We start from the raw sequence: 20,224 nt of genomic DNA, 5'->3' as shown, positions 1-20,224 counted from the left end.
GTCTGGCAGTTTGACCTTCACTGATCAAAGTCTAATGCTGCCCAGCCCTGTCATACTAAAGAGTTCTTCTAGCCCAGCTAGGTGCAGTGCTGGGAACAACCTACGCTGGAAGGGTACGTCTACACAGCGAGCAGCAGAGAGTCTCCAAGCCCAGATTTTAATATATGGAGATATCCCAATCTCCTAGAACTGGAAGGGACCCTGAAAGGTCATCGAGTCCAGCCCCCTGCCTTCACTAGCAGGACCAAGTACTGATTTTGTCCCAGATCCCTAAGGGACCCCCCTCAAGGATTGGGTTAAGCAGGCCAATGCTCAAACCACGGAGCTATCCCAGATTCAGGCTCATGGTGATGGTGTAGATGGCTCAGGCTGGAGCTGAAGGTCTGAAGCCAAGACGGGGTATCAGAGCCCAACCACAACATCTGCGTAGCTATTTTTCGCACAACCCAGGCTCGGAGGCTCACTGCCATGGGCTGCGTAGAGATACCAGGAAGGGCTGAGCTGCACTGTGCTGCCTGAACACCTAGACATCAGCAGAGCTGGGTTATGTTCCCTGTCCTGCCACAAACCCACCATGTGTCCTTGGCCAGGTTGCTAATCTCCTCCTGCCTCGGTTTCCCCCACCTGTGGATAATGATACTGATCTACCAGCCCCACAGGCTGTAAGTTTGTTTAGTTTTAGACAAGGCAGACATGCAGACTGCTGAAGGAGTGGGGCCAGCTGGAGGAGTTTCGATCCCACAGTCCTTGCCCAGCAGTGGGTACCGTGCTCTGGCAGCCCTCGCAGCTCCTGTCGCACGGCTCCGTGGAACATCAGCTCCTGCAGTGGGCTCTGGAACATAGCCCTCGTGCCAAGTGTGACTAACAGGGAGCTGCTGCCTCAACGCCTCTGAAGTATTTTGAGGACACTTCACGAGCCCAAAGGATCCTTCTGTCCCTGTGGCAAGAGGAGAGGCTGCTGTTTAGGCTCCGTGGGAGCCGTGACTAACATCCTCCCCCCTGTAGACATTAATAAACCCTGATCCCGGCGGGGGGGCACGACTCGCCCACCTGCAGCTTGGCAGTGGTATGCATGATTATGGGGAAAATCTGCTGACACATCAAAGGATGCAGGGAACTTGCACTTTCCTGTTTATGGCACTGCCCCCACCCCCTATCACTACCCGAAAAGAGTGGAGGCTCTGAGAGGCCAGGAGTGGGCACATAGGGGCCATGCCTGCCAGAGTGGAGCTAATCAAGGAAGCCAGCCCAGGGCCTGCTTCCTGGGCACCCTGCCTGAGAGATCACTGCCCTCCCCAACAATAGCATGCATGGCCCCACCCAGGGGACAACGCCCCACCCATCCTGGGGGCCCCAGGGAGAGCCCACGTCCTGCCTCGACATCCCACGCCAAGTGTGGGATGGGGACACCCAGCACAGAGAAGAGGCTAGAGAAATCCAGAAGCAGAGAGTGCCGTAGGTGAGCAAACCAGAGTCACAGCTGATGTAGCTGAGTGGGGAGAGGCTTACAACCCCAGTGGGGCAGATCTCTTAGGGTGCCCCTGCACAACAGGGGCATGAAAGCGCCCAGCCCCCCTGCAGGCAGGATTCAGGCTCTCCTCAGCACTGCATCTCCTGGCCCTCAGCTGCACTCGAATTCCTTGCTGCTGCAGGGAAAGTGGAAGATCTGCTGTGGGCCAGGTGCCAGTGACACAGAATCACAGACCCCTGCTTGGAGCTAGCCACTGCCTGGAGCCTTGTCTGACCTAGCGCTCGCCAAACCCAGGGAGCAACGGGGGTGATTTTAGCCAAATCCCTTAGCGGACACAGCCTCACGCTGCTGAACCCTCTGTGACCTCCCACTTGGAAGCAGGTGTTGCCATTCAGATAATAAATCATCAATACTTTACCACTATCTAGCCCTGTAGACATTCAATGCACTTGACACACTAACCCTATAACATGCATGCCTGAGGCAGGTGACCTTAAGACCACTAGCATGATGTTCTGGAGGAGTGACCCACAGTACTCTGCATAGTGTATTGTAAACCAGGGGAGTGCGGGGGGTTACTATACAGCACGGTGCAGAGGAAACGTGATCCCGTGATCAGGGCATCAGGACACCTGCGTTCTGTTCCCCGCTCAACTGCTGTCTTCAGCAAGTCACGTCCCCTTGGTGCCTGTTGCCTTTCCTCCCCTGTGTCTTGTAAGTTCTTCGGAGAAGAGAGAGCGGCCCTTACCACGTGTATACACAGCACCTAGCCCGGCGGGGCCCAAATCTCAGCTGGGGCCTCGGGACACTACCGTAATGCTGCTGTTTGTGCATTTCAAATGCAGCTGAGTTGGGGAGATGCTGGCATCTTAAACAGCCCTCTGGGCTCATTTGGAAGGCAACACTATTATTTCCATCCCTAACAGGCTGGGGTTAGCTATCCTGGAACCCCCTTTGCCCTTAAATCATTTGAAATACATGCAATAGTTTGGTTTTACTGAGGAATGCCAGCTTGGGGAGCCGAGTATAACAACTTGCTATTGACACAAGAGGGAGCTCCTGAGCTGGAAGAAATTCTTCCTGAGGGAGACAGACAGCCCTGTGGTAAAACCCCTGCAGCAAAGCCAGCTTAGCTCCTCACCAGCCGGACACAATGCCTCAAGCCAAAGCCGTGTCCCATATCCAATGCACCGTTTATCAGAGGGACTAGAAGATCCTACTCTTACTCTCCTGCAAGAGTAGGAGTAGGACAGTCTCCATCTACTAGGATCCCGTTGAAGACAGGATGGTTCCTGTTTCAGGGGCTGATCCTGCGGGATGCCCATTTTGCAGGGTCCAGCACTTATCCTGCAAGTCCCTTTCATCAGGCAATGAGGGTGCTGGGCTGGTCTGTACAGGCAGAGCCAGGGCAATGCGGACGCATGATGCTGGCTGCAGGGGTCCCTGGCTACATTTGGCTATTGCTGCAGAAGCGGGTCAAGTCTCACCCTGGCCCCTTCACCTCCCCTAACTGATGGGCACAGAGGCTACTAAAACGCAGCCCCAGCCTTGCTCGTGACCCTGAGGGGGCTATTTACGATTCAGTACGTGTTCCCATGCGTGGAACGCCTTTGGATCAGAGGAATTAAGGAGTGCCTGTTTATTAACAAAGCCTCGGAGAGCCTCAGCTTGTAGCCATCACATTGTTTGGGGAGTAGCACAGCCAACCAAAACACCTTGCCGTGCGTTTTATTTTTCCATTCCTGCCCTCACCTTTAGCGCTCTCCCTTCGTTTTGGGGAATGCCGATACACAGCATACTGTGCCAGCCCTTTGAAAGGGGATAGCTGGGAGTTTGCAGGCTGGACACAGGGTCAGAATTTCTCTCTCTCAAAACATATAGTCCTCATAGCTCTCACCTCCTTCTGGAAAGGGAAAACCAGAAGGCGCTTTGACTGCATTCTCCTCTGTATATACCCTGGCTCATGCCAGGCCCAGACCTGTTTCAAATGGCAATAGCTCCCTAGCTGTTTGTGAAACTAATACTTTGCCTTTCACCTGAGGATCTGAAAGTAGACCTAGCTGGAAACTTGTCAAAAAGAGACAACAAAAGTACATGGAGTATCTTTCTTGAAGCTGAAGAAGAGCTCCGTGTAGCTCAAACACTTATCTTTTTATTGGCTCAACTTCTGCCGGTGAAAGATGTTTCCTCACCCACCTGGTACCTAAAACAAACAAACAAAAAAATGTTGAAAACAAAAAATGCAATGTATATCTACATTGAAATGTTGCAAAGATGTGTCCATTTTGACAACATTTCATTTAAAAAGCCCCAAATGAAGCATTCCAATTTGGTAGAAACCTCCGATTTTAACATTTTTGGAATGAAAAGTACTGATTTTTCATTTCTAAGTAAAATTCATTGGTCTCTACCTCTTTTTTAAAGAAAGGTTAAGGAAGGTTGAATTTGGAACAAAATAATTTGATTGTCAAAATAAAAATGTTTTGTTTGGCCTGAAACAAAACGTTCTTCCAAGTTTTGTTTTGCAGGAAATTTCAACTTGTTTTTGTTCCATTTTGGAATTTTTTTTTTAAATCCTGGAATATCCTGGGGAATGGAAAAACCCAGGCCCTGCCAAACTCTGTGTATTGACATTGTTTTGGAGAAATGGTACCTTGCTGCAGCCCAGAGAGAGAGTTGGGGATAGACCCCAGGGCTCCTTACTCTGATCACTGGACACTGCGCTTTGCTGACAAGGGCTAATTCATGTGTGGAGCTGGAGGTTGGGTTGGGGAAGGACTCCCACCCTGTGAGGGGCAGCATTGCAGTCTTCCAAGCATCTTGGAATGTTTTCCATGCTCGGCAGCAGTGTCAGGTATTGGTCTGTGCTGGATGCAGGTTACCCAGGCCAGGTGGTCTGGAATTTTGCCCTGTAACTATCTGACATTGAGATTTGGCTCTGGAGCTCAACTTTATCAGAGTCTCTGCACCCTTCTGTACCACAGTCCCACCCTTCTTCCCAGGCCCACAGGGGGGGATTTTGCTCTTTAACTCCGATGACAGCAGAGTTAGAGCAGACCTCTGTCCCCAGGTAAGGGGGCGATGTAGCAGGGCTGCTTCCTGACTGGCAGAGCAGTTTAAGAAGGTCCCAGATTTGCTGCTGGGAACAGATTAGCACAGAACCGCTGGGCCAAATTCTGCCAGCACCTACCCTCAGTATGAACCAGATGCTAGTGGAGTTGCATGACATAAGGAAATGCAGAGCAGGGCCTGCTGCAAAGAGCTCAGAGCTCCCTGGTGGCTTGTTTAATCCCCTCAGAGAGCTAATCTCTGGACAACTCTAAGCAGTGTCACGGAGGCAGCATGCACATGCTGAGAGCAGAGGCAGTGCACAAGGGGTCTCGTTGGGGTGGGTGGTAGCACAAAGGAAGCAAGAGACCCCTTCATGGCCCCTCCTCCAACCTGGGAGGAAAAAAATCTGGAAACTGCAAAGAGTAAATGCCCTTGGACCAAGCTATTGTGACTTCCCATCTCTCCCACTAACATACATCTAAAGCCATGAAACAAGTACTGAGCCACTCGCAGGGAGGCAGCCTGGCCTAATGGTCTGAGCACAGGGCTAGGAGCCAGGAGCTATTGCGTGCTAATCCTAGCTCTGACAGAGATTCCCAGTGTAGCCAATTCAAGTCAGTTCACCTCTGTACCTCCATTTCCCCCCCGCCCATAAACTAGAGACAAGGTCACTTATGCACCCCACCAGAGGGCTGCAAAGGTTAAATGGTCCTGACCCCTTAAAATCCCACCTTTCTCACAAGGATGTGCACAGCCTATTGTACAGGAACTCAGCATTGTTCAGTGAAGTTCACCCCAAACAGCAGGAAATCCCTTGGAAGACTAGAGGATGTTTCAAAGGCCAGGGCTGTTAATACTGACAGTTCTGCTTGCCCCTCTAGAAGGGCGTCCCACGGAGCCAGAGAATTTTCAAGATATAGCAACGTACATTCTGAAAGAAGGTGCACTCTAGCAGCACCTGGAAGGGCAGAGAGTGTAACAGAGACCCTGATCATTTAGTACTGAGGCCCACAGCATAGCGGGGAGGGGTGTAATATTCCTTCATCGCGAGATGCTGCAGAGGTTTCCCTCACATCCCTTGTCTTCGGCAGAGACACACACGGGAGACCCAGGAGTCTTCACTTCCCTAGTCACTGACAACTTGGAAAGTCAGGATAACAATAGTAACTGTGAAGGAGACAGGGGTGCTGTGGGACTTTAATGCTGGAAGAGGCCACAGGATTGCAAGTACTGGGAAGAATGAAGGAGAAAAGGAAAGAAAGGAGGAGGGGGGAAAAGGCAAGGATATGGAGGAAAGGAGAGACACTGACAGGTAGGATTAGCAATGAGAAATTTGCAGCTAAATTGGGTGTGTGTCTCTGCATTAGTGAAGCCTGACAGGATCGATGTGTTTGCTCATCTGCCATTTATAAGTGGTAAATTCTCCCTCCATCCCAATTACCATGAATTAGGCAGCATATGTCTAATCGCCTTTGCAACAGTGACTGAACTGGTCGACATTAAGGCACCAAGGCCCAGAGCCTCAAAAGGTATTGGGGAGCTTCACTTCCACTGAAATCAATGGGATTTAGGAGCCTAGATACCTTTGAGGTTTCATAGATTCCAAGGCCAGAAGGGACCATTGTGATCATCTGGTCTGGTCTCCTGTATCACACAGGCCAGAGACCCGCCCCAGAAACCATTCCTAGGGCAGAGCTTTTAGAAAAAGATCCCATCCTGATGGCAAAATGGTCAGTGATGGAGAATCCACCATGACACTTGGTAAATTGTTCCAATGACTAATTACTCCCACGGTTACAAACGTATGCCTGTGGGCCCAGGGCCTCAGACCCAGATGCAGCTGTTTTCTTCAGGGGGATTTCTCCTCCAAACCAGTCTGAAAAGACTGCATGAAAGTGAGGGGCAGATATGTCCCCATTAGTTCAATGTCCATACTGGGGCAGTGGCTCTAAGTTCAAAGCCTTCTAGTGCTGCCTATGGCGAGTGCACCTGCCCCACCCATGCAGGGCACAAAGGAAGTACAGTTGCCACGTTCATTCAGGGGCTAATACTCAGTCTCACTAGCCCATGTGGGAGCTTGGCCGTCTAGGATGGGTCTTTCCCTTAACGTAACAATGCACACACAGAGCACTCCATGTCTAGCTCTCAATGCACTTTATACAGCTAGGGGCGTATCCTCATACAGGTGAGGAAAGAGAGGTCACTGGCACAGCCAGGAACAGAATCCAGGACTCCGGCCTCCCAGCGGAGTGCCCTACCCACTAGAACACACTGCCCCCAGAGAAGCTGTTCTTCACAACCTGCACGCCCATGTCTAAGGAAGGTGACTCCAGCCTACCGCTTATTAGAGCAGCAACCAGCCTGAGACTGACTGTGCCCGGGTGCTGCTCCCATTGACATCGATGGGGAGTTTGGCACATGGAGGGCTTGGGCTTGCAGGGCAGGGCCTAGACTTATTCACTAGCAGGGAACTCAGAGGAGAGCTACAGTGGGTAAAAGCAAGATGGTGGTTGAGGGTGGTGAAGTGATAAGCCATACCGGGGTGTGTGTTAGTTGGCTATTGAAGCAGGGCGGGGTGAAGGCCCTTGGCTGACATGGTATATTCCAATTCAAGCATGTTGAAACAATGGCAAGGGACAGCTTGGAAAGTTACATAGTTATTTTTGGAAAACCAAAATGAGTCTCTGCCTCATCTTGTGCCAGGATAAACAGCACCTAACCGGGGCAGGAGTGAAAACAGCGGGGTGTGGGAGACAGGAAGAGAATCAGGCACTAATACAATGGGGGGGGGCACAATGAGCAGATAACACAGCTGCTGTTGACACTTACCCACAAAAGAAGCCAAGACACAGGGTCCTGCTGGAAGTTACGCTGTAGAATCGGGGTTGCCGGCTCACCGGTGCAGCACATGCACTCCGAGCACAGGACTCAGAGTCAGGAAGCAGAATTTAATTTGCCTGGGAAAAGACTGCAGGTCTGGGGCCCAGAACAACAGCCCCAATGTTATTAATATTTTGGGATTGATTGTTATTTTGGGATACTGCCAGAGTGACCTTCCCAGCACACGCCTTCTCCCCAAGGCTAGTTTCCTCCTCCTTTTATACCTGGCTACCCAGCAGGGTAAGGAGCCCCACGTACAGCTGCTCCCCAAACACTTAACCCTTTCTTGCCTGATTCCACACCCCTGAGAGAGGAAAAGGAACCTTGGGGGCCTCTGGAACCCAGATGGGCTGTGAGCTCCTGCTTGCCGGCAAGCCTGGTCGTCAGGATATGGCTTTAGAGAATCAGTGCCCTCTCCCAGGCACTTCATGGCCCTGGGAACTGAGCAGCCTAGTGTGATAATGACCAGCTGGCCTTGTAATTTGCAACTCTGTGGTTTGCTGGGGAAAGGGGTGGGTGAGAGAGGAGCTGGCTGTGAACTAAGCCAAAGGAAACTGCAGGGCTATGCTGCCAGCCTGTGGGGCATGATCTCTCAAAACAAGATGCTGGTTTTTCAGGGGGGAGAGCATCCATTGTATACACCACGTGCAAGCTGCAGCTTCCTCACCTCACCTGGGCTTTTCTGGGGCCCGTGGGGTCATTATGGGCCAAGCAGGCAAAAACAAGGATGATGCCGGTTGTGCTTTTGCAAAACCTTATCAGATGGCTTTTGTTGTTGCCAAAGGGAATCCAAAGTTCAGGGAGTCCAGTTCAGAGCACCCGTTTTGAGGCCATCTCTAAGTGTGATCCCCAAGGGCTGAATCCTCCCCCATTGCACCAAGCCTGCATTAATGAGTTTTCACTCAGGGATGCCCCACGGGGACAGACCCCTCCAGGCTGTGGCATGCAAGGAGTGCTGGTTGGTGACAGCTGCTGCATCCTCTGGGCTGCAATGACCACTGGGCTGCTAGAACTCTAAAGCAGCTGTTTCCTTTCTCCGTGGGGAGTTAGCTGGTGACCCCATGTAGTCGCGATTCCCCAGCTATGTTGCTACAAGCTGGTGTGTTTGGACAGTCAGGGAGTGTGGACTCACCCCTGGGCGGCTTACCGTATCCAGGCCTCCAGGGACTGCACCAGTGGGGAGTGGCATGGTGTGTATCCTGAGGTTAGGTTTCAAGGCCCAATGAACTCCCACTGGGCGAGGATTGCAGCCCTCTGTCACTCCCAGTGATCTCAGACAGGAGATGGGTGGGGAGCAGTATGAACAGAGAAACAATTTTGAATTGGAAGGCTGGGTTAAAAATACCCCTCATCCATAAACAAAGGCGAGCAGGCAGCATGCAGACAAGCACCAGGTGGGGGAGCCAGGCTTAGGAGCTGAGCAGCTTGGCATGTACAGATATATTTTAAACTGAATATTCCTGAGAAATAAGCTGTGCTGGAGTGGGGGCAGGGTGGGGACCCAAGTTGACTCTGGGATAGCCGGGGGTGGGGGGTTGCTCATTTTGACTTGGGGATAGCAAGGATTTCACAGCTATCCTTTGGTCCTGCTAGTGAAGGCAGGGGGCTGGACTCGATGACCTTTCAAGGTCCCTTCCAGTTCTAGGAGATTGGTATATCTCCAATTATTACCTTTATTACCTTTAGTTACGGAAAGTCAAAGAGAAAGGGCCAGGAATCATGCTAATGGCTGTAGATAGTTTACCAGATAGCAAGATATTCAGGACAGTCTTACCCAGAAAGCACATGGGATACAAGGAGTGGCCTTAACTAACTGGGATTCCTTCTTAATGCCTGGGGGCATTGGGTATTTTAAGTGTAACCTTAACATTGATTTCTGAGGCTGTTTTACCTCAGAGAAACTACTGTGTTCCTTTAACCCTTATTTTCCTGACCTAAGTGGGATACACTTGTAAATTCAACTGCATCTGTATGAAGCTGTGCAAGAGGGAGGGGGGACAGCAGCTCGTACTTACCCAGAGATGGGAGGGAGCAGCACTCCTGGGTCTATTCATAGAATCATAGAATATCAGGGTTGGAAGGGACCTCGGGAGGTCATCTAGTCCAACCCCCTACTCAAAGCAGGACCAAACCCAACTAAATCATCCCAGCCAGGGCTTTGTTAAGCCTGACCTTAAAAACCTTTAAGGAAGAAGATTCCACCATCTCCCTAGGTAACCCATTCCAGTGCTTCACCATCCTCCTAGTGAAAAAGGTTTTCCTAATATCCAACCTAAACCTTCCCCACTGCAACTTTAGACCATTACTCCTTGTTCTGTCATCTGGTACCACTGAGAACAGTCTAGATCCATCCTCTTTGGAACCCCCTTTCAGGTAGTTGAAAGCAGCTATCAAATCCCCCCTCATTCTTCTCTTCTGCGGACTAAAGAATCCCAGTTCCCTCAGCCTCTCTTCATATGTCATGTGCTCCAGCCCCCTAATCATTTTGGTTGCCCTCTGCTGGACTCTTTCCAATTTTTCCACATCCTTCTTGTAGTGTGGGGCCCAAAACTGGACAAAGTACTCCAGATGAGGCCTCACTGATGTCAAATAGAGGGGAATGATCACGTCCCTCGATCTGCTGGCAGTGTCCCTACTTATACAGCCCAAAATGCCATTAGCTTTCTTGGCAACAAGGGCACACTGTCGACTCATATCCAGCTTCTCGTCCACTGTAACCCCTCGGTCCTTTTCTGCAGAACTGCTGCCTAGCCATTCAGTCCCTAGTCTGCAGCACTGCATGGGATTCTTCCATCCTAAGTGCAGGACTCCACACTTGTCCTTGCTGAATCTCATCAGATTTCTTTAGCCCAATCCTCTAATTTGTCTAGGTCCCTTTGTATCCTATCCCTACTTTCCAGCATATCTACCACTCCTCCCAGTTTAGTGTCATCTGCAAACTTGCTGAGGGTGCAATCCATGCCATCCTCCAGATCATTAATGGCTCTGCTAATTATTCCTGGCTCTCCTAATGACTTGCTGTGTTACCTCAGGCAAAATCATGCATACTAGCGTGCCTCAGTTTCCCCTCCATTGGTTGACTCATACAGGGGTGCAAGACTTAATTAATTACTGCATCCCAGCTCTTTGGCCTTCCCATCAGTCTCAGGAAGACAGAATTCTTGTTCCAACCAGCACCTCATTCCAATGCTCCAGAGCCAGCCATCTTCAGCCAAGGCACACAGCTGAAAAATATGGCTCAGTTCAAGTATTTGGACAGCACTGTCTTGAGTGATGGTTCCCTTGATAAGGAAATTTCCTCCAGAATTAGTAAAGCCAGCCAGGCCTTTGGCCAACTCCAAAGAAAAGTCCTTAACCAACCCAACATTTATCTCTCCACCAAATTGAAGATCTAGAATTCAGTGGTTCTAACATCTCTCCTGTATGGATCTGAGACGTGGACTCTTTATAGACGTCACATTACACAGCTTGAGCAATTTCACATGCCTTCCCTTCGGTCGGTAATGAGCATCTGCTGGCAGGACAGAGTGACCAATATTAAGGTCCTTGAGAGAGTAAACGCAACCAGCATTGAGGAAATGCTTTTGAGAGCACAAGTTAGGTGCTATGAAAGGTGCAGAGGCCAAAAGTTATCCGGGAAACTCACCAATGGAAGGTGGGATTTTGCTTTCAAATAGCTTCATAGTGGGTGCAATCCAGAAGTTCCAGTAGAGTCCTTCCTCAGGCAAGTCTGCCATTGGCTTCAGTGATGAAGAACCGAGTAGAAAGGACCATGTGATTTGGCTCAATGTGGGTAAAAGCCATGCCCAAGTGCAATGGGTTCCCTCTCAGCTGGCAGTGCAGAGTGCTGCTCACTGGGCTATTCCTAATACAGTTGAGCGAGATACCATCACTCCCTGATGATTCGACTGTGTCACCAATTAGGCACGCAAGAGTGGATGAGCCTGGGAAAGGATCCAGGCCTTCCAACTCCAGTCTGTCTGTTGAAATTTGTCTCTTGACTGAACAACATTGCCACAAGCCTCCTGTTGTTTTAAGAGGAATTTCCCATTGTCTCAGATGAAATGGTCTAACCTCAGGGCTGGTGTTCTATCCACAGGGCAATGTGATGAGCCTACACAAAGCTCCCAGCCTCTGAGATCTTCTGACAGGACAGCAGCTCCAGAAATGGGCTGCAGAACAGAAACTTGTCACAACTAGAAGATCTTTAAAAACAATCTGTAGTGACTCTAATGCCGGCGAAAGGGGCCAAGCGGACAGCCCTGGAGACGGAGATGTCTGGTGCAGCATGGCTCTGGGGCTGGGTCCCTGGTGTGTCGGGCTGGAAATTTGGCAGTATCTTCATTTCATTTTTTTATAAAAGGTTTTTTTTTTCTTTTCCAGAGGAGATAAATATGGAAATGCATAAGGCAACTAGCACTGCACCACGGCTATTATTTGAATAGCAACAGCCCCAGGGCCCCATTGTGCAAACACAGAACAAATGGATGATCCCAGGTCCCAAGAGCTCACAGTCTAAGCAAATGTGGCAGAAGTTTGGGGTTTCTCTATTGATTACACATAACGGCATCACAGATACAGTTTTGGGGGGAGTAGGAGGAGGCTGGTGGTTTGGGCATCTAAGGTTGTTGGCAGTTTGGGATTGTGGGATAAACACATCTGCTGAGTGTTTCTTCTAAACAATCAGTTGTGAAATAGTTAACAAATTCTTGTGGCACAGTTCCACAGCAAAGTGCAGCTTGCCTGACTACAGAACGAGGGACCCTGATGTGGCAGTCTCCACAGCACCCCCTGGCAGCGCACCATGGCACTGCTCCCCCTGCCTCAGCTTCTCTGTGGGTCTTCAATGGTTAGCAGCCACCTCCAACAGGGTCCTCAGCCCTCCAGGGTCTCTAAGTTCCAAATATAACAAAATCAAACAGGAGGGACATCTATCATGGTATCCCTAGCTGAGCCCAGCCCTTCCCCTCCATCTGTCTTTTCTAGTTAACACTTTTCTGGGCTTCCTGATTCAGACCTACCTTCCCTCAGGGAGATTCTGACAGGCAGCAAGCCAACACTGCTTCCTAGGTCCAGCCAGATTTCTTTCACCAAGTAAGAGCTAGAGAGACCGGCTCCCTTTGCCAGCCAGCCCCACAACCAGACTGGCTTCTTCCCTTTTAGTTCCTCCCTCCAGGCCTAAGACCTACAGCATGTATAATTGAGACCACAGACTCTCCTTTACCCCTGGCCAGACTGGAGTTTTGTACACCCCTGTTGCAGCTGAGTATGGGCCATGGCTGTGCACACGTGCTTTATCTCCATCCCTAATTAATCCCATAGCCCATTCACTCCCTGGCTTCTTTGAGAAGGCTTCCAACGAGGGGCGATTTGGGCTGTTAACATCCTTGTCCATTGAGAACTGGCCTAGCACTCCAGTTCATTACCCCACTGCATGGTCACACCTTCCAGGTGCTACCAATCTATGACCACTTCCTGCAAGCTCTCTGCCTATGGGACACTTGCTGATTTCAAAGGGAGATTTTCCGTGCAGGGGACTTGTAGAACTGAGCCCCTGGGCTAGAAATGAACTGGGAAACCAGGGGAGAAAAGCTGAGGAGCTGTTTGATCCCCTGAGCCATCTACCTCCCTAAGAAAAGACAGCTCAAAGGGGCTGGGTCTTTTTTTAAAGCACAAGTTGAGAGGAAGGTTGGTTTTGTGGCCACATTAGACTGGTGCTCAGTAGATCTAGGTTCAGTTCCCAGATCTGACACAGACTTCCTGTGTCACCTTGGGCAAATCACTTCACCCTTCTGTGTCTTGGTTTCCCACCTGCAAAAGGGGGATCATAACACTTACTCTGCCTGTCTTGAAGTGCAAGCTCCGTCCTCAGGGCAGGGACTGTCTCCCACTCTGTGTCTGCACAATAGGGCTTTGATCTCCTTTCGGCCACAAGGCACCACAAATAATAATATAATCATAATTGCCTTCCTGTTTCCTTAGGCAGCATTCAAATCCCAAACGTGCCACACGCCTCTCCTCCCAACCTCCACAAATCCCCACAGGTTTCTCTTTTCCCTCGTTCTCTTGTCACCTTTACTCAGTTCTGACCCAGGCAACAGCCACTCGAGTCAGGATTTAGGCCATATTGTCTTATTCCGCATTTCTTTTCCCAGTGCCCCTGACGACAAAGCTGTTTGTATTGGGGCAAATTGTTCATTCGCTTGCTTCACCTCCGTCACTCCTCATTGCAGACATTAGCTGCAGACTTGGCCGAGCTCCTCCCCATCACATACCCTTTCTCTTCTGACACCTCCTGCAGATACTTCTCTTTTCATTCCAATCATGGTCAGAGAGCTCTTCAGAGAGCAATGAAATCACAGAGAGAGACAGGTTCATGCTGCCCCACATCACAGCAGAATGCAGCTCTATCCTTCCCAGCCCAACTCTTAGCCCATATTTTATTCTACTCACTTGTTTCAGCGTTAAATAATAAAACGTGACTCCATTTGTGTGTGAAAAATCAGTGTTTTACACTGCAGCGCTTCACCATCCCGCCTTGATGGGAACTGTGGCCCTTGTATAATATTTCTTGTGACTAGGTTTGCTTGTCTGGTTTCACATTTCAAATGACTCCTTAGTGGCGATGGCAGATGAAAAGGCAGAACATTGCTCTAATGGAAACATGGTAGAGGCAAGGTAAAGTAGGAGGCCAGGGTTAGTGAAAATTCGATGAGAGCTGCAATTATCTCATGCGCCTCATTTCCAGCACACGGATGCTACATTAAAGGGCATGTTTAAGGTGTTAGGCATTGATGTTATCCTTTTACAGGCACTTGGCAGTTCACAGACATAAGTGATGATCCGTGGGCCCTCTTATTCTTCTTTCGTCTTGTCTCTCCTACTCTCTTCTTTCCTTCCTTCTCTTCTCCCACTGCTACTAGAAACAGGAGTAGGGTCCTTTGGAGACTCACTTGAGCCAGCACACAACAAAGCACTATTAGCACTTTTATCAAAGCTGCAGTGATAGATGAAAAGTGACTATGTCCACATGGTTCCTTACTCAACTGAGGCCTGATCCAAAGTCCACTGAAGTCAATGGGAATTTTCCCATTCATTCAAGCCCCTAACCCATATCCTACGGGCATCCTGAGTCAGAACTATTCACTTTCCCAATTAAAACAAGTTGTTACTACTTTTCACTCCTGGTAGCGCTGCGAAACCAATCTAATGACAGGAGAAGGAGCTGGAGTTTAGTCCAGCTGGTGCATTACCAACGGATCATTAACTAAGTTCCAGTCACAGAATATTGAAAAATGGTGGTGCAAGAGCTAAAATCAACCCAGCTTGACTCTCAGAACTCACAGTGAGTTTGCAGGGTTGGCAGTTTGGAAAAATAAACATCTTTCTACTTGTGAATTGAGGAGATTGGTTCTGGGGTCACTGAAAGATGATAGACATGAAAGCTTGTGATGCTCTTGCACAGAATGACTTTTTAGGGCAGAACCACATTTTTTTTTAAAGTAATAAACTGAGCTTCGTGTCATCGCAGAAACAAGCTGATGCAGCGGTCTGTTGAAAGAAGCTTCTAACCAGAAGGACATTACCCCAGTGCTCTGGGATCTGTACTGGCTGCCTGTTGCTTTATGGATAGAATTTAAGGAGTTGGTTTTGACTAGGTTGAAAATTTTACGTCAAAACATTTTTTCAATAGAAAATAGCTCTTAAATCAAATGGGAATTTCCACAACAAAGAATTTTCATTGAGAAGGTTTGGGTTTTTGTCAAAAGACTGAAAACAGAAAATTGTTGCAACTGAAAATGGAAAATTGTCAGATTTTTTTGCTGAAAATATTTTTTTTCTTTCTCAAGATTTTGATTTGATCAAACCCTAAACATTTGAAAAGAAGAATTTTCACGAAAACGAGAAAAAAATTGTTTTCACTGACATTTTTCATGCGGAAAAAACCCAATCAACTCTCATGTGGATCTTTAAAAGCCTATTTATCTTTATATACAGGCATTCAAAATGATAGTATCTGAACACCTCACCGTCTTTAATGTATTGATCCTGACAACAATCCCTCTGTGGTAAGCAGCAGCTACAATCACCACTTTAACCAATGGCACACGAGGCCCAGAGAGGTTAAGGGATTTGCCCACTGTCACACAGAAAACATGTTTCAGAGCAGGGCATTGAAACAAAGACTCCAGCTAACCCCTACACTATTCTTGAAACCTGCCTATCAATCAGACAGGGATGACTAAGAGGGGATATGACAGCAGTCTGTTAAATCTTGACTGATGTTGAGAAAGTGAATAAGGAAATGTTATTTACCCCTTCCCTTAACACAAGAACCAGGGGTCACCCAATGAAATGAATAGGTAGCAAGTTTAAAACAAACAAAAGGAAGTAAATTTTCACACAATGCTCAGTCAACCTGTGGAACTTCTTGCCAGAGGATGCTGCGAAGGCCAAGACTATAGCAGGGCTCAAAAAAGAACTAGATAAGTTCATGGAGGACAGGTCCATCAATGGCTATTAGCTGGGATGGGCAGGGATGCAATTCCATGCTCTGAGCATCCCTAGCCTCTGTTTGCCAGAAGCTGGGAATGGACAACAGGGGATGGATCACTTGATGATTACTTGTTCTGTTCGTTCCCTCTGGGGCACCTGGCATTGGCCACTCTCAGAAGACAGGATACTGAACTAGATGGACCATTGGTCTGACCAGTATGGCCATTCATATGTAAAAAATAATTATAATAATAAAAATGTTTAGTACTGTACAGGAACTCCCCAAGGTAACGACCTCTCAAGATAGTAAGGATGTGAGATAATGGACCTTGGCAAATAATCTTGGCCTACAAATCTAGCATTCTGGAGCAAAATTACTAAAACATAGTCCAATAAAGAAATGTTCCTTTATCATGCCCCTCACTTCTCCCTCCACCACACCCCACTCACAGTCCTTGTCCTTGGTCAGTGGTACAGAGGTGCTTTCAAGTGACTTCACCTCCCATGCTTGGGTATGGGGGTGAAGAAGGCACTTTGCTGGTTCCTCCAGCTGTTTGCTACTCACTCTGGCTGCTGTTGTTCGTTGTGCCACCGTTCACTCCACCACTCCCTACGTCTTCAACTTCTGCTGCCATCTGGCACTGTGACCTCTGCGAGGTGCTCTCTTGGGGCAGGGCTGGCCTTGGGGGTGGGTCACCCGGGCCACCGTTCAGAGGTGCTGGTGGCCAAGAGGATGCTGCGCAGCAGCACAGAGGTGTGTGCTACTGGTGTAGTCAGAAACTGTTCCCGGCTGGCAGGGTAGTGCTGTGGGGGGGAGGAGAGGGGGGTTGCCCAGATTTCTCCCTGCCACCTGCCCTCCCCTTACGTAGCCCAGCTGGGGAAAGTGACCTGGATGCAGGTAGTCTTGACATTGCTCCTCGCCCCCCCGCCCCTGCAACTCCCCACAGGTGCATGAAGGAGCAGAATTTGAGGGGAGGAGTGAGCAGTAATGCCAACTGCGCCACACATCCATCTCAGTTTCCCTATGTGGGTGCAGGAGGGGCTGCAGGGATTAGGGGTGAAGGAAGGGAGTGCAGGGATTAGGGGTGCAGGAGGAGGGGAGCAGGCATTGGGGCAAAGGGGAAATGCAGGGGTTGGGGCAAAGGGGGAGTGGGGAGCCCTCAGGGGCCAGGGACAATTGGGGGCACCCACAGGAGCAAGGGGGGCACTGAACCGATGGGTCCAGGGGTGTCAAAATACAAGTTTGCCCAGGGTACCATTTTCCCTAAGGCTGGCCCTGCTGGAGGTTCCACCCAGGTCTTAGTGATTTCAGCTCTAATGGGCACTAAAGAAAAGACTCTCTGGTGCCTAATCAGGTCTACCTTTATATGAGGAGAGGGGCAGGTCAAATAGTGCCTGTGACTCTTACACAGCCCACACCACCAAGCAAAACACACGTCTGTCTCTTCTCTCTCCCCCCACTGGGACCTGGCATCCAGATCCCCTGCTTAGCAACTGCAGTTCAGTTGAGGGTGCTTAATTTGTAATGAAAGAGGTGCTGGGTCTCAAGCAATTAGGTGCCGTGGCTCAAGCCAATGTTTTACTTTAATAACTGATGTGGCAAAATGTAATTAGTTGACCACCGGGAGGAGTGGGTGGGTGGGAGATTGGGAAATTAAGGTGTGTGTGTGTGTAAACCCTCCCAGGGGAGGTATAGGGAAATCCCACTGCAAGGATCTCTCATCCAGACAGACTTATGTGGAGTGCTGGGGAGGAGACAGTGGCTATGGTACATGTAGGTACCAATGACATAGGGAAGAATAGGAGGGAGGTCCTGGAGGCCAAATTAAGGCTGCTAGGTAAGAGACTGAAGTCCAGGACCTCCATGGTAGCATTCTCTAAAATGCTTCCAGTTCCACATGCAGGGCCAGTTAGACTGGCAGAATTGCAGGGTCTCAAAGTGCAGATGAGATGATGGTGTAGTGAGGAGGAGTTTTGATTTATTAAAACTTGGGGAACCTGTTGGGAGCCTATCCTTTCCTGCCAGAGGATGCTTTGAAGGCCAAGATTCTAACAGGTTTAAAAAAAGAACTAAATTTATGGCGGGTAGGTCCATCAATGGCTATTAGCCGGGATGGGCGGGGATGGTGTCCCTAGCCTGTGTTTGCCAGAAGCTGGGAATGGGCAACAGGGGAGGGATAACTTGATGATTACCTGGTCTGTTCATTCCCTCTGGGGCACCTGGCATTACCTGGTCTGTTCATTCCCTCTGGGGCACCTGGCATTACCTGGTCTGTTCATTCCCTCTGGGGCACCTGGCATTGGCCACTGTCAGAGGACTGGATACTGGACCTGCCAGACCGCTGTTCTGATCTTATGTTCTATTATTGTGTTGCCATGGTAAGCAAGTTCCAGCCTCTCTCGTAACCTAGATGGAGCTCCCCGGATACCCAGGCTCCAACCCAGTTGTGTTCTGGATACCGTTGCCCCGACAACGAAGCTCCGGCATCCCCTGTCTCCTAGATACTGTTGCCCTGGTAGCCGAGGCCTGAGCAGCATCCTTCCCTCCCTCCTTCACCCCCCCCCCCCACCCTTCCCGAGCTGGGACCCGTCCAGCCCGGGAGTGCGCAATCTCCGGCCCCGGCAGCCAGCAGGGGCTCTGCACATCCCATCATGGCGCTCAGGCGGCGGACGCTGCTGCTGCTGCTGCCGATGCTCGGTGAGTCCCGGCCGGGGAGTGGCGGAGAGACGCCGAGTCTGGGAGATGATAATGGCCCGGGGCGGGGGAGCGGCCGCGCCCCGCTGCACGGGGGAGCAGAGGAGAGGGGACCTGCCGTGCCCCGGTGCATGAGGAGGGCAGGGAAGGGAAGGACTGACTGCCCCCCGCTGCATGGGGTAGTGGGGCGGGGGGACCTGCCGTGCCCCGGTGCATGAGGAGGGCAGGGAAGGGGGGACTGATTGCCCCCCGCTGCACAGGGTAGTGGGGCAGGGGGACCTGCCGTGCCCCGGTGCATGAGGAGGGCAGGGAAGGGGGGGACTGGCTGCCCCCCGCTGCACGGGGTAGTGGGCAGGGGGACCTGCCGTGCCCCGGTGCATGAGGAGGGCAGGGAAGGGGGGGACTGGCTGCCCCCCGCTGCACGGAGTAGTGGGGCAGGGGGACCTGCTGTGCCCTGGTGCATGAGGACGGCAGGGAAGGGGGGACTGACTGCCCCCCGCTGCATGGGGTAGCGGGGCGGGGGGACCTGCCGTGCCCTGGTGCATGAGGAGAGCAGGGAAGGGGGGACTGACTGCCCCCCGCTGCATGGGGTAGCGGGGCGGGGGGACCTGCCGTGCCCTGGTGCATGAGGAGGGCAGGGAAGGGGGGATTGACTGCCCCCCGCTGCACGGAGTAGTGGGGCAGGGGGACCTGCTGTGCCCCGGTGCATGAGGAGGGCAGGGAAGGGGGGGACTGGCTGTCCCCTGCTGCATGGGGTAGCGGGGGGGGGGGACTTGCCATGCCCTGGTGCATGAGGAGGGCAGGGATGGGGGCAACTCTCTGCACCCAGGTGCATGGTGTCTCTGGGGAGAGGGACCAGCTGCCCCCCAGTGCATGGGGTAGCAGGGGAGGGGGTCCTCGGGCAGCGGGCTCAACGTGGAGAGCGGGAGGAACATCCCGGCTACTCTGGGCTCGGGTCCCTGGCTGGGCTGGGAGACAATTGAGCAGCCCCCTGGAGGCTGCCTGTGTGTAGCGCTCCCTGTGCACCCCCATTTCTAGCTTCAGAGGGGCCAGGGACTCCCCACCTCAGTATATGCCACTCTGCTTTGGGGGCCAGGGAGGGGCTTGCCGGCACCCTCAGGGGTTGCTGTTCTGGAGGGCTGGGCTGAGAGATACCCCGGCCTGCAGGGACCGGGGCAGGGCGATGGGGAGCGTCGGTGTCTGTGGCCTTGGAATCAAGATGGTTTTAAGAATATCTGTATCTCAGGCAGCCCTTGTCCCAAAGGGTGTCAGGAATGTGCAGCCTCTGCAGGCAGGCGGGACAGTAGAGCCTATTCAATCCAGGGCACAGGCCCCTATTGTTTAGGGGGCCCCACATGAATGTTGGCAGTTTTAACTGCAGAAACATTTGCTAATGCAGTTCAGGAATGAGTTTGGACTCACTTGTCTGGCTATGAATAAAGGCAGGACAGGGTCGGGTGGCAGCCAGTGTGCCTGGGTGCCTCCCCCCCACCCCTCTGCCCCGCTGCTCTCTGCAGACAGCACACTGAAGGAGAAATCAGTATTTGTGGATATGGGTGGGTGCAGAATTCTTACTATGGTACTATCGCATAGGCCCTGAGCCTGAAGAAACTTACGCGTACTTATGCTTA

The 20,224-nt window shown here is 51.0% G+C and overlaps 1 protein-coding gene across 1 annotated transcript in view; it reads left to right on the top strand.

Moving 5' to 3' along the window:
- The first annotated feature begins 18,455 nt into the window (after positions 1 to 18,455).
- JAM3 (junctional adhesion molecule 3) overlaps positions 18,456 to 20,224 on the top strand; it is a 39,333-nt gene continuing 37,564 nt past the window's right edge. The window contains exon 1 of the mRNA XM_039496850.1: positions 18,456 to 18,596. Within this exon, the coding sequence (XP_039352784.1) occupies positions 18,551 to 18,596 (46 nt within the window). The 5' untranslated portion in view covers positions 18,456 to 18,550. The remainder of the gene's footprint in view (positions 18,597 to 20,224) is intronic.

Source organism: Mauremys reevesii, linkage group 12 (genome assembly GCF_016161935.1).
Source record: "Mauremys reevesii isolate NIE-2019 linkage group 12, ASM1616193v1, whole genome shotgun sequence".
Lineage (NCBI taxonomy): Eukaryota > Metazoa > Chordata > Testudines > Geoemydidae > Mauremys > Mauremys reevesii.
Note: the sequence above shows the minus strand (reverse complement) of the source record. Positions and strands in the feature narration are given on the sequence as shown.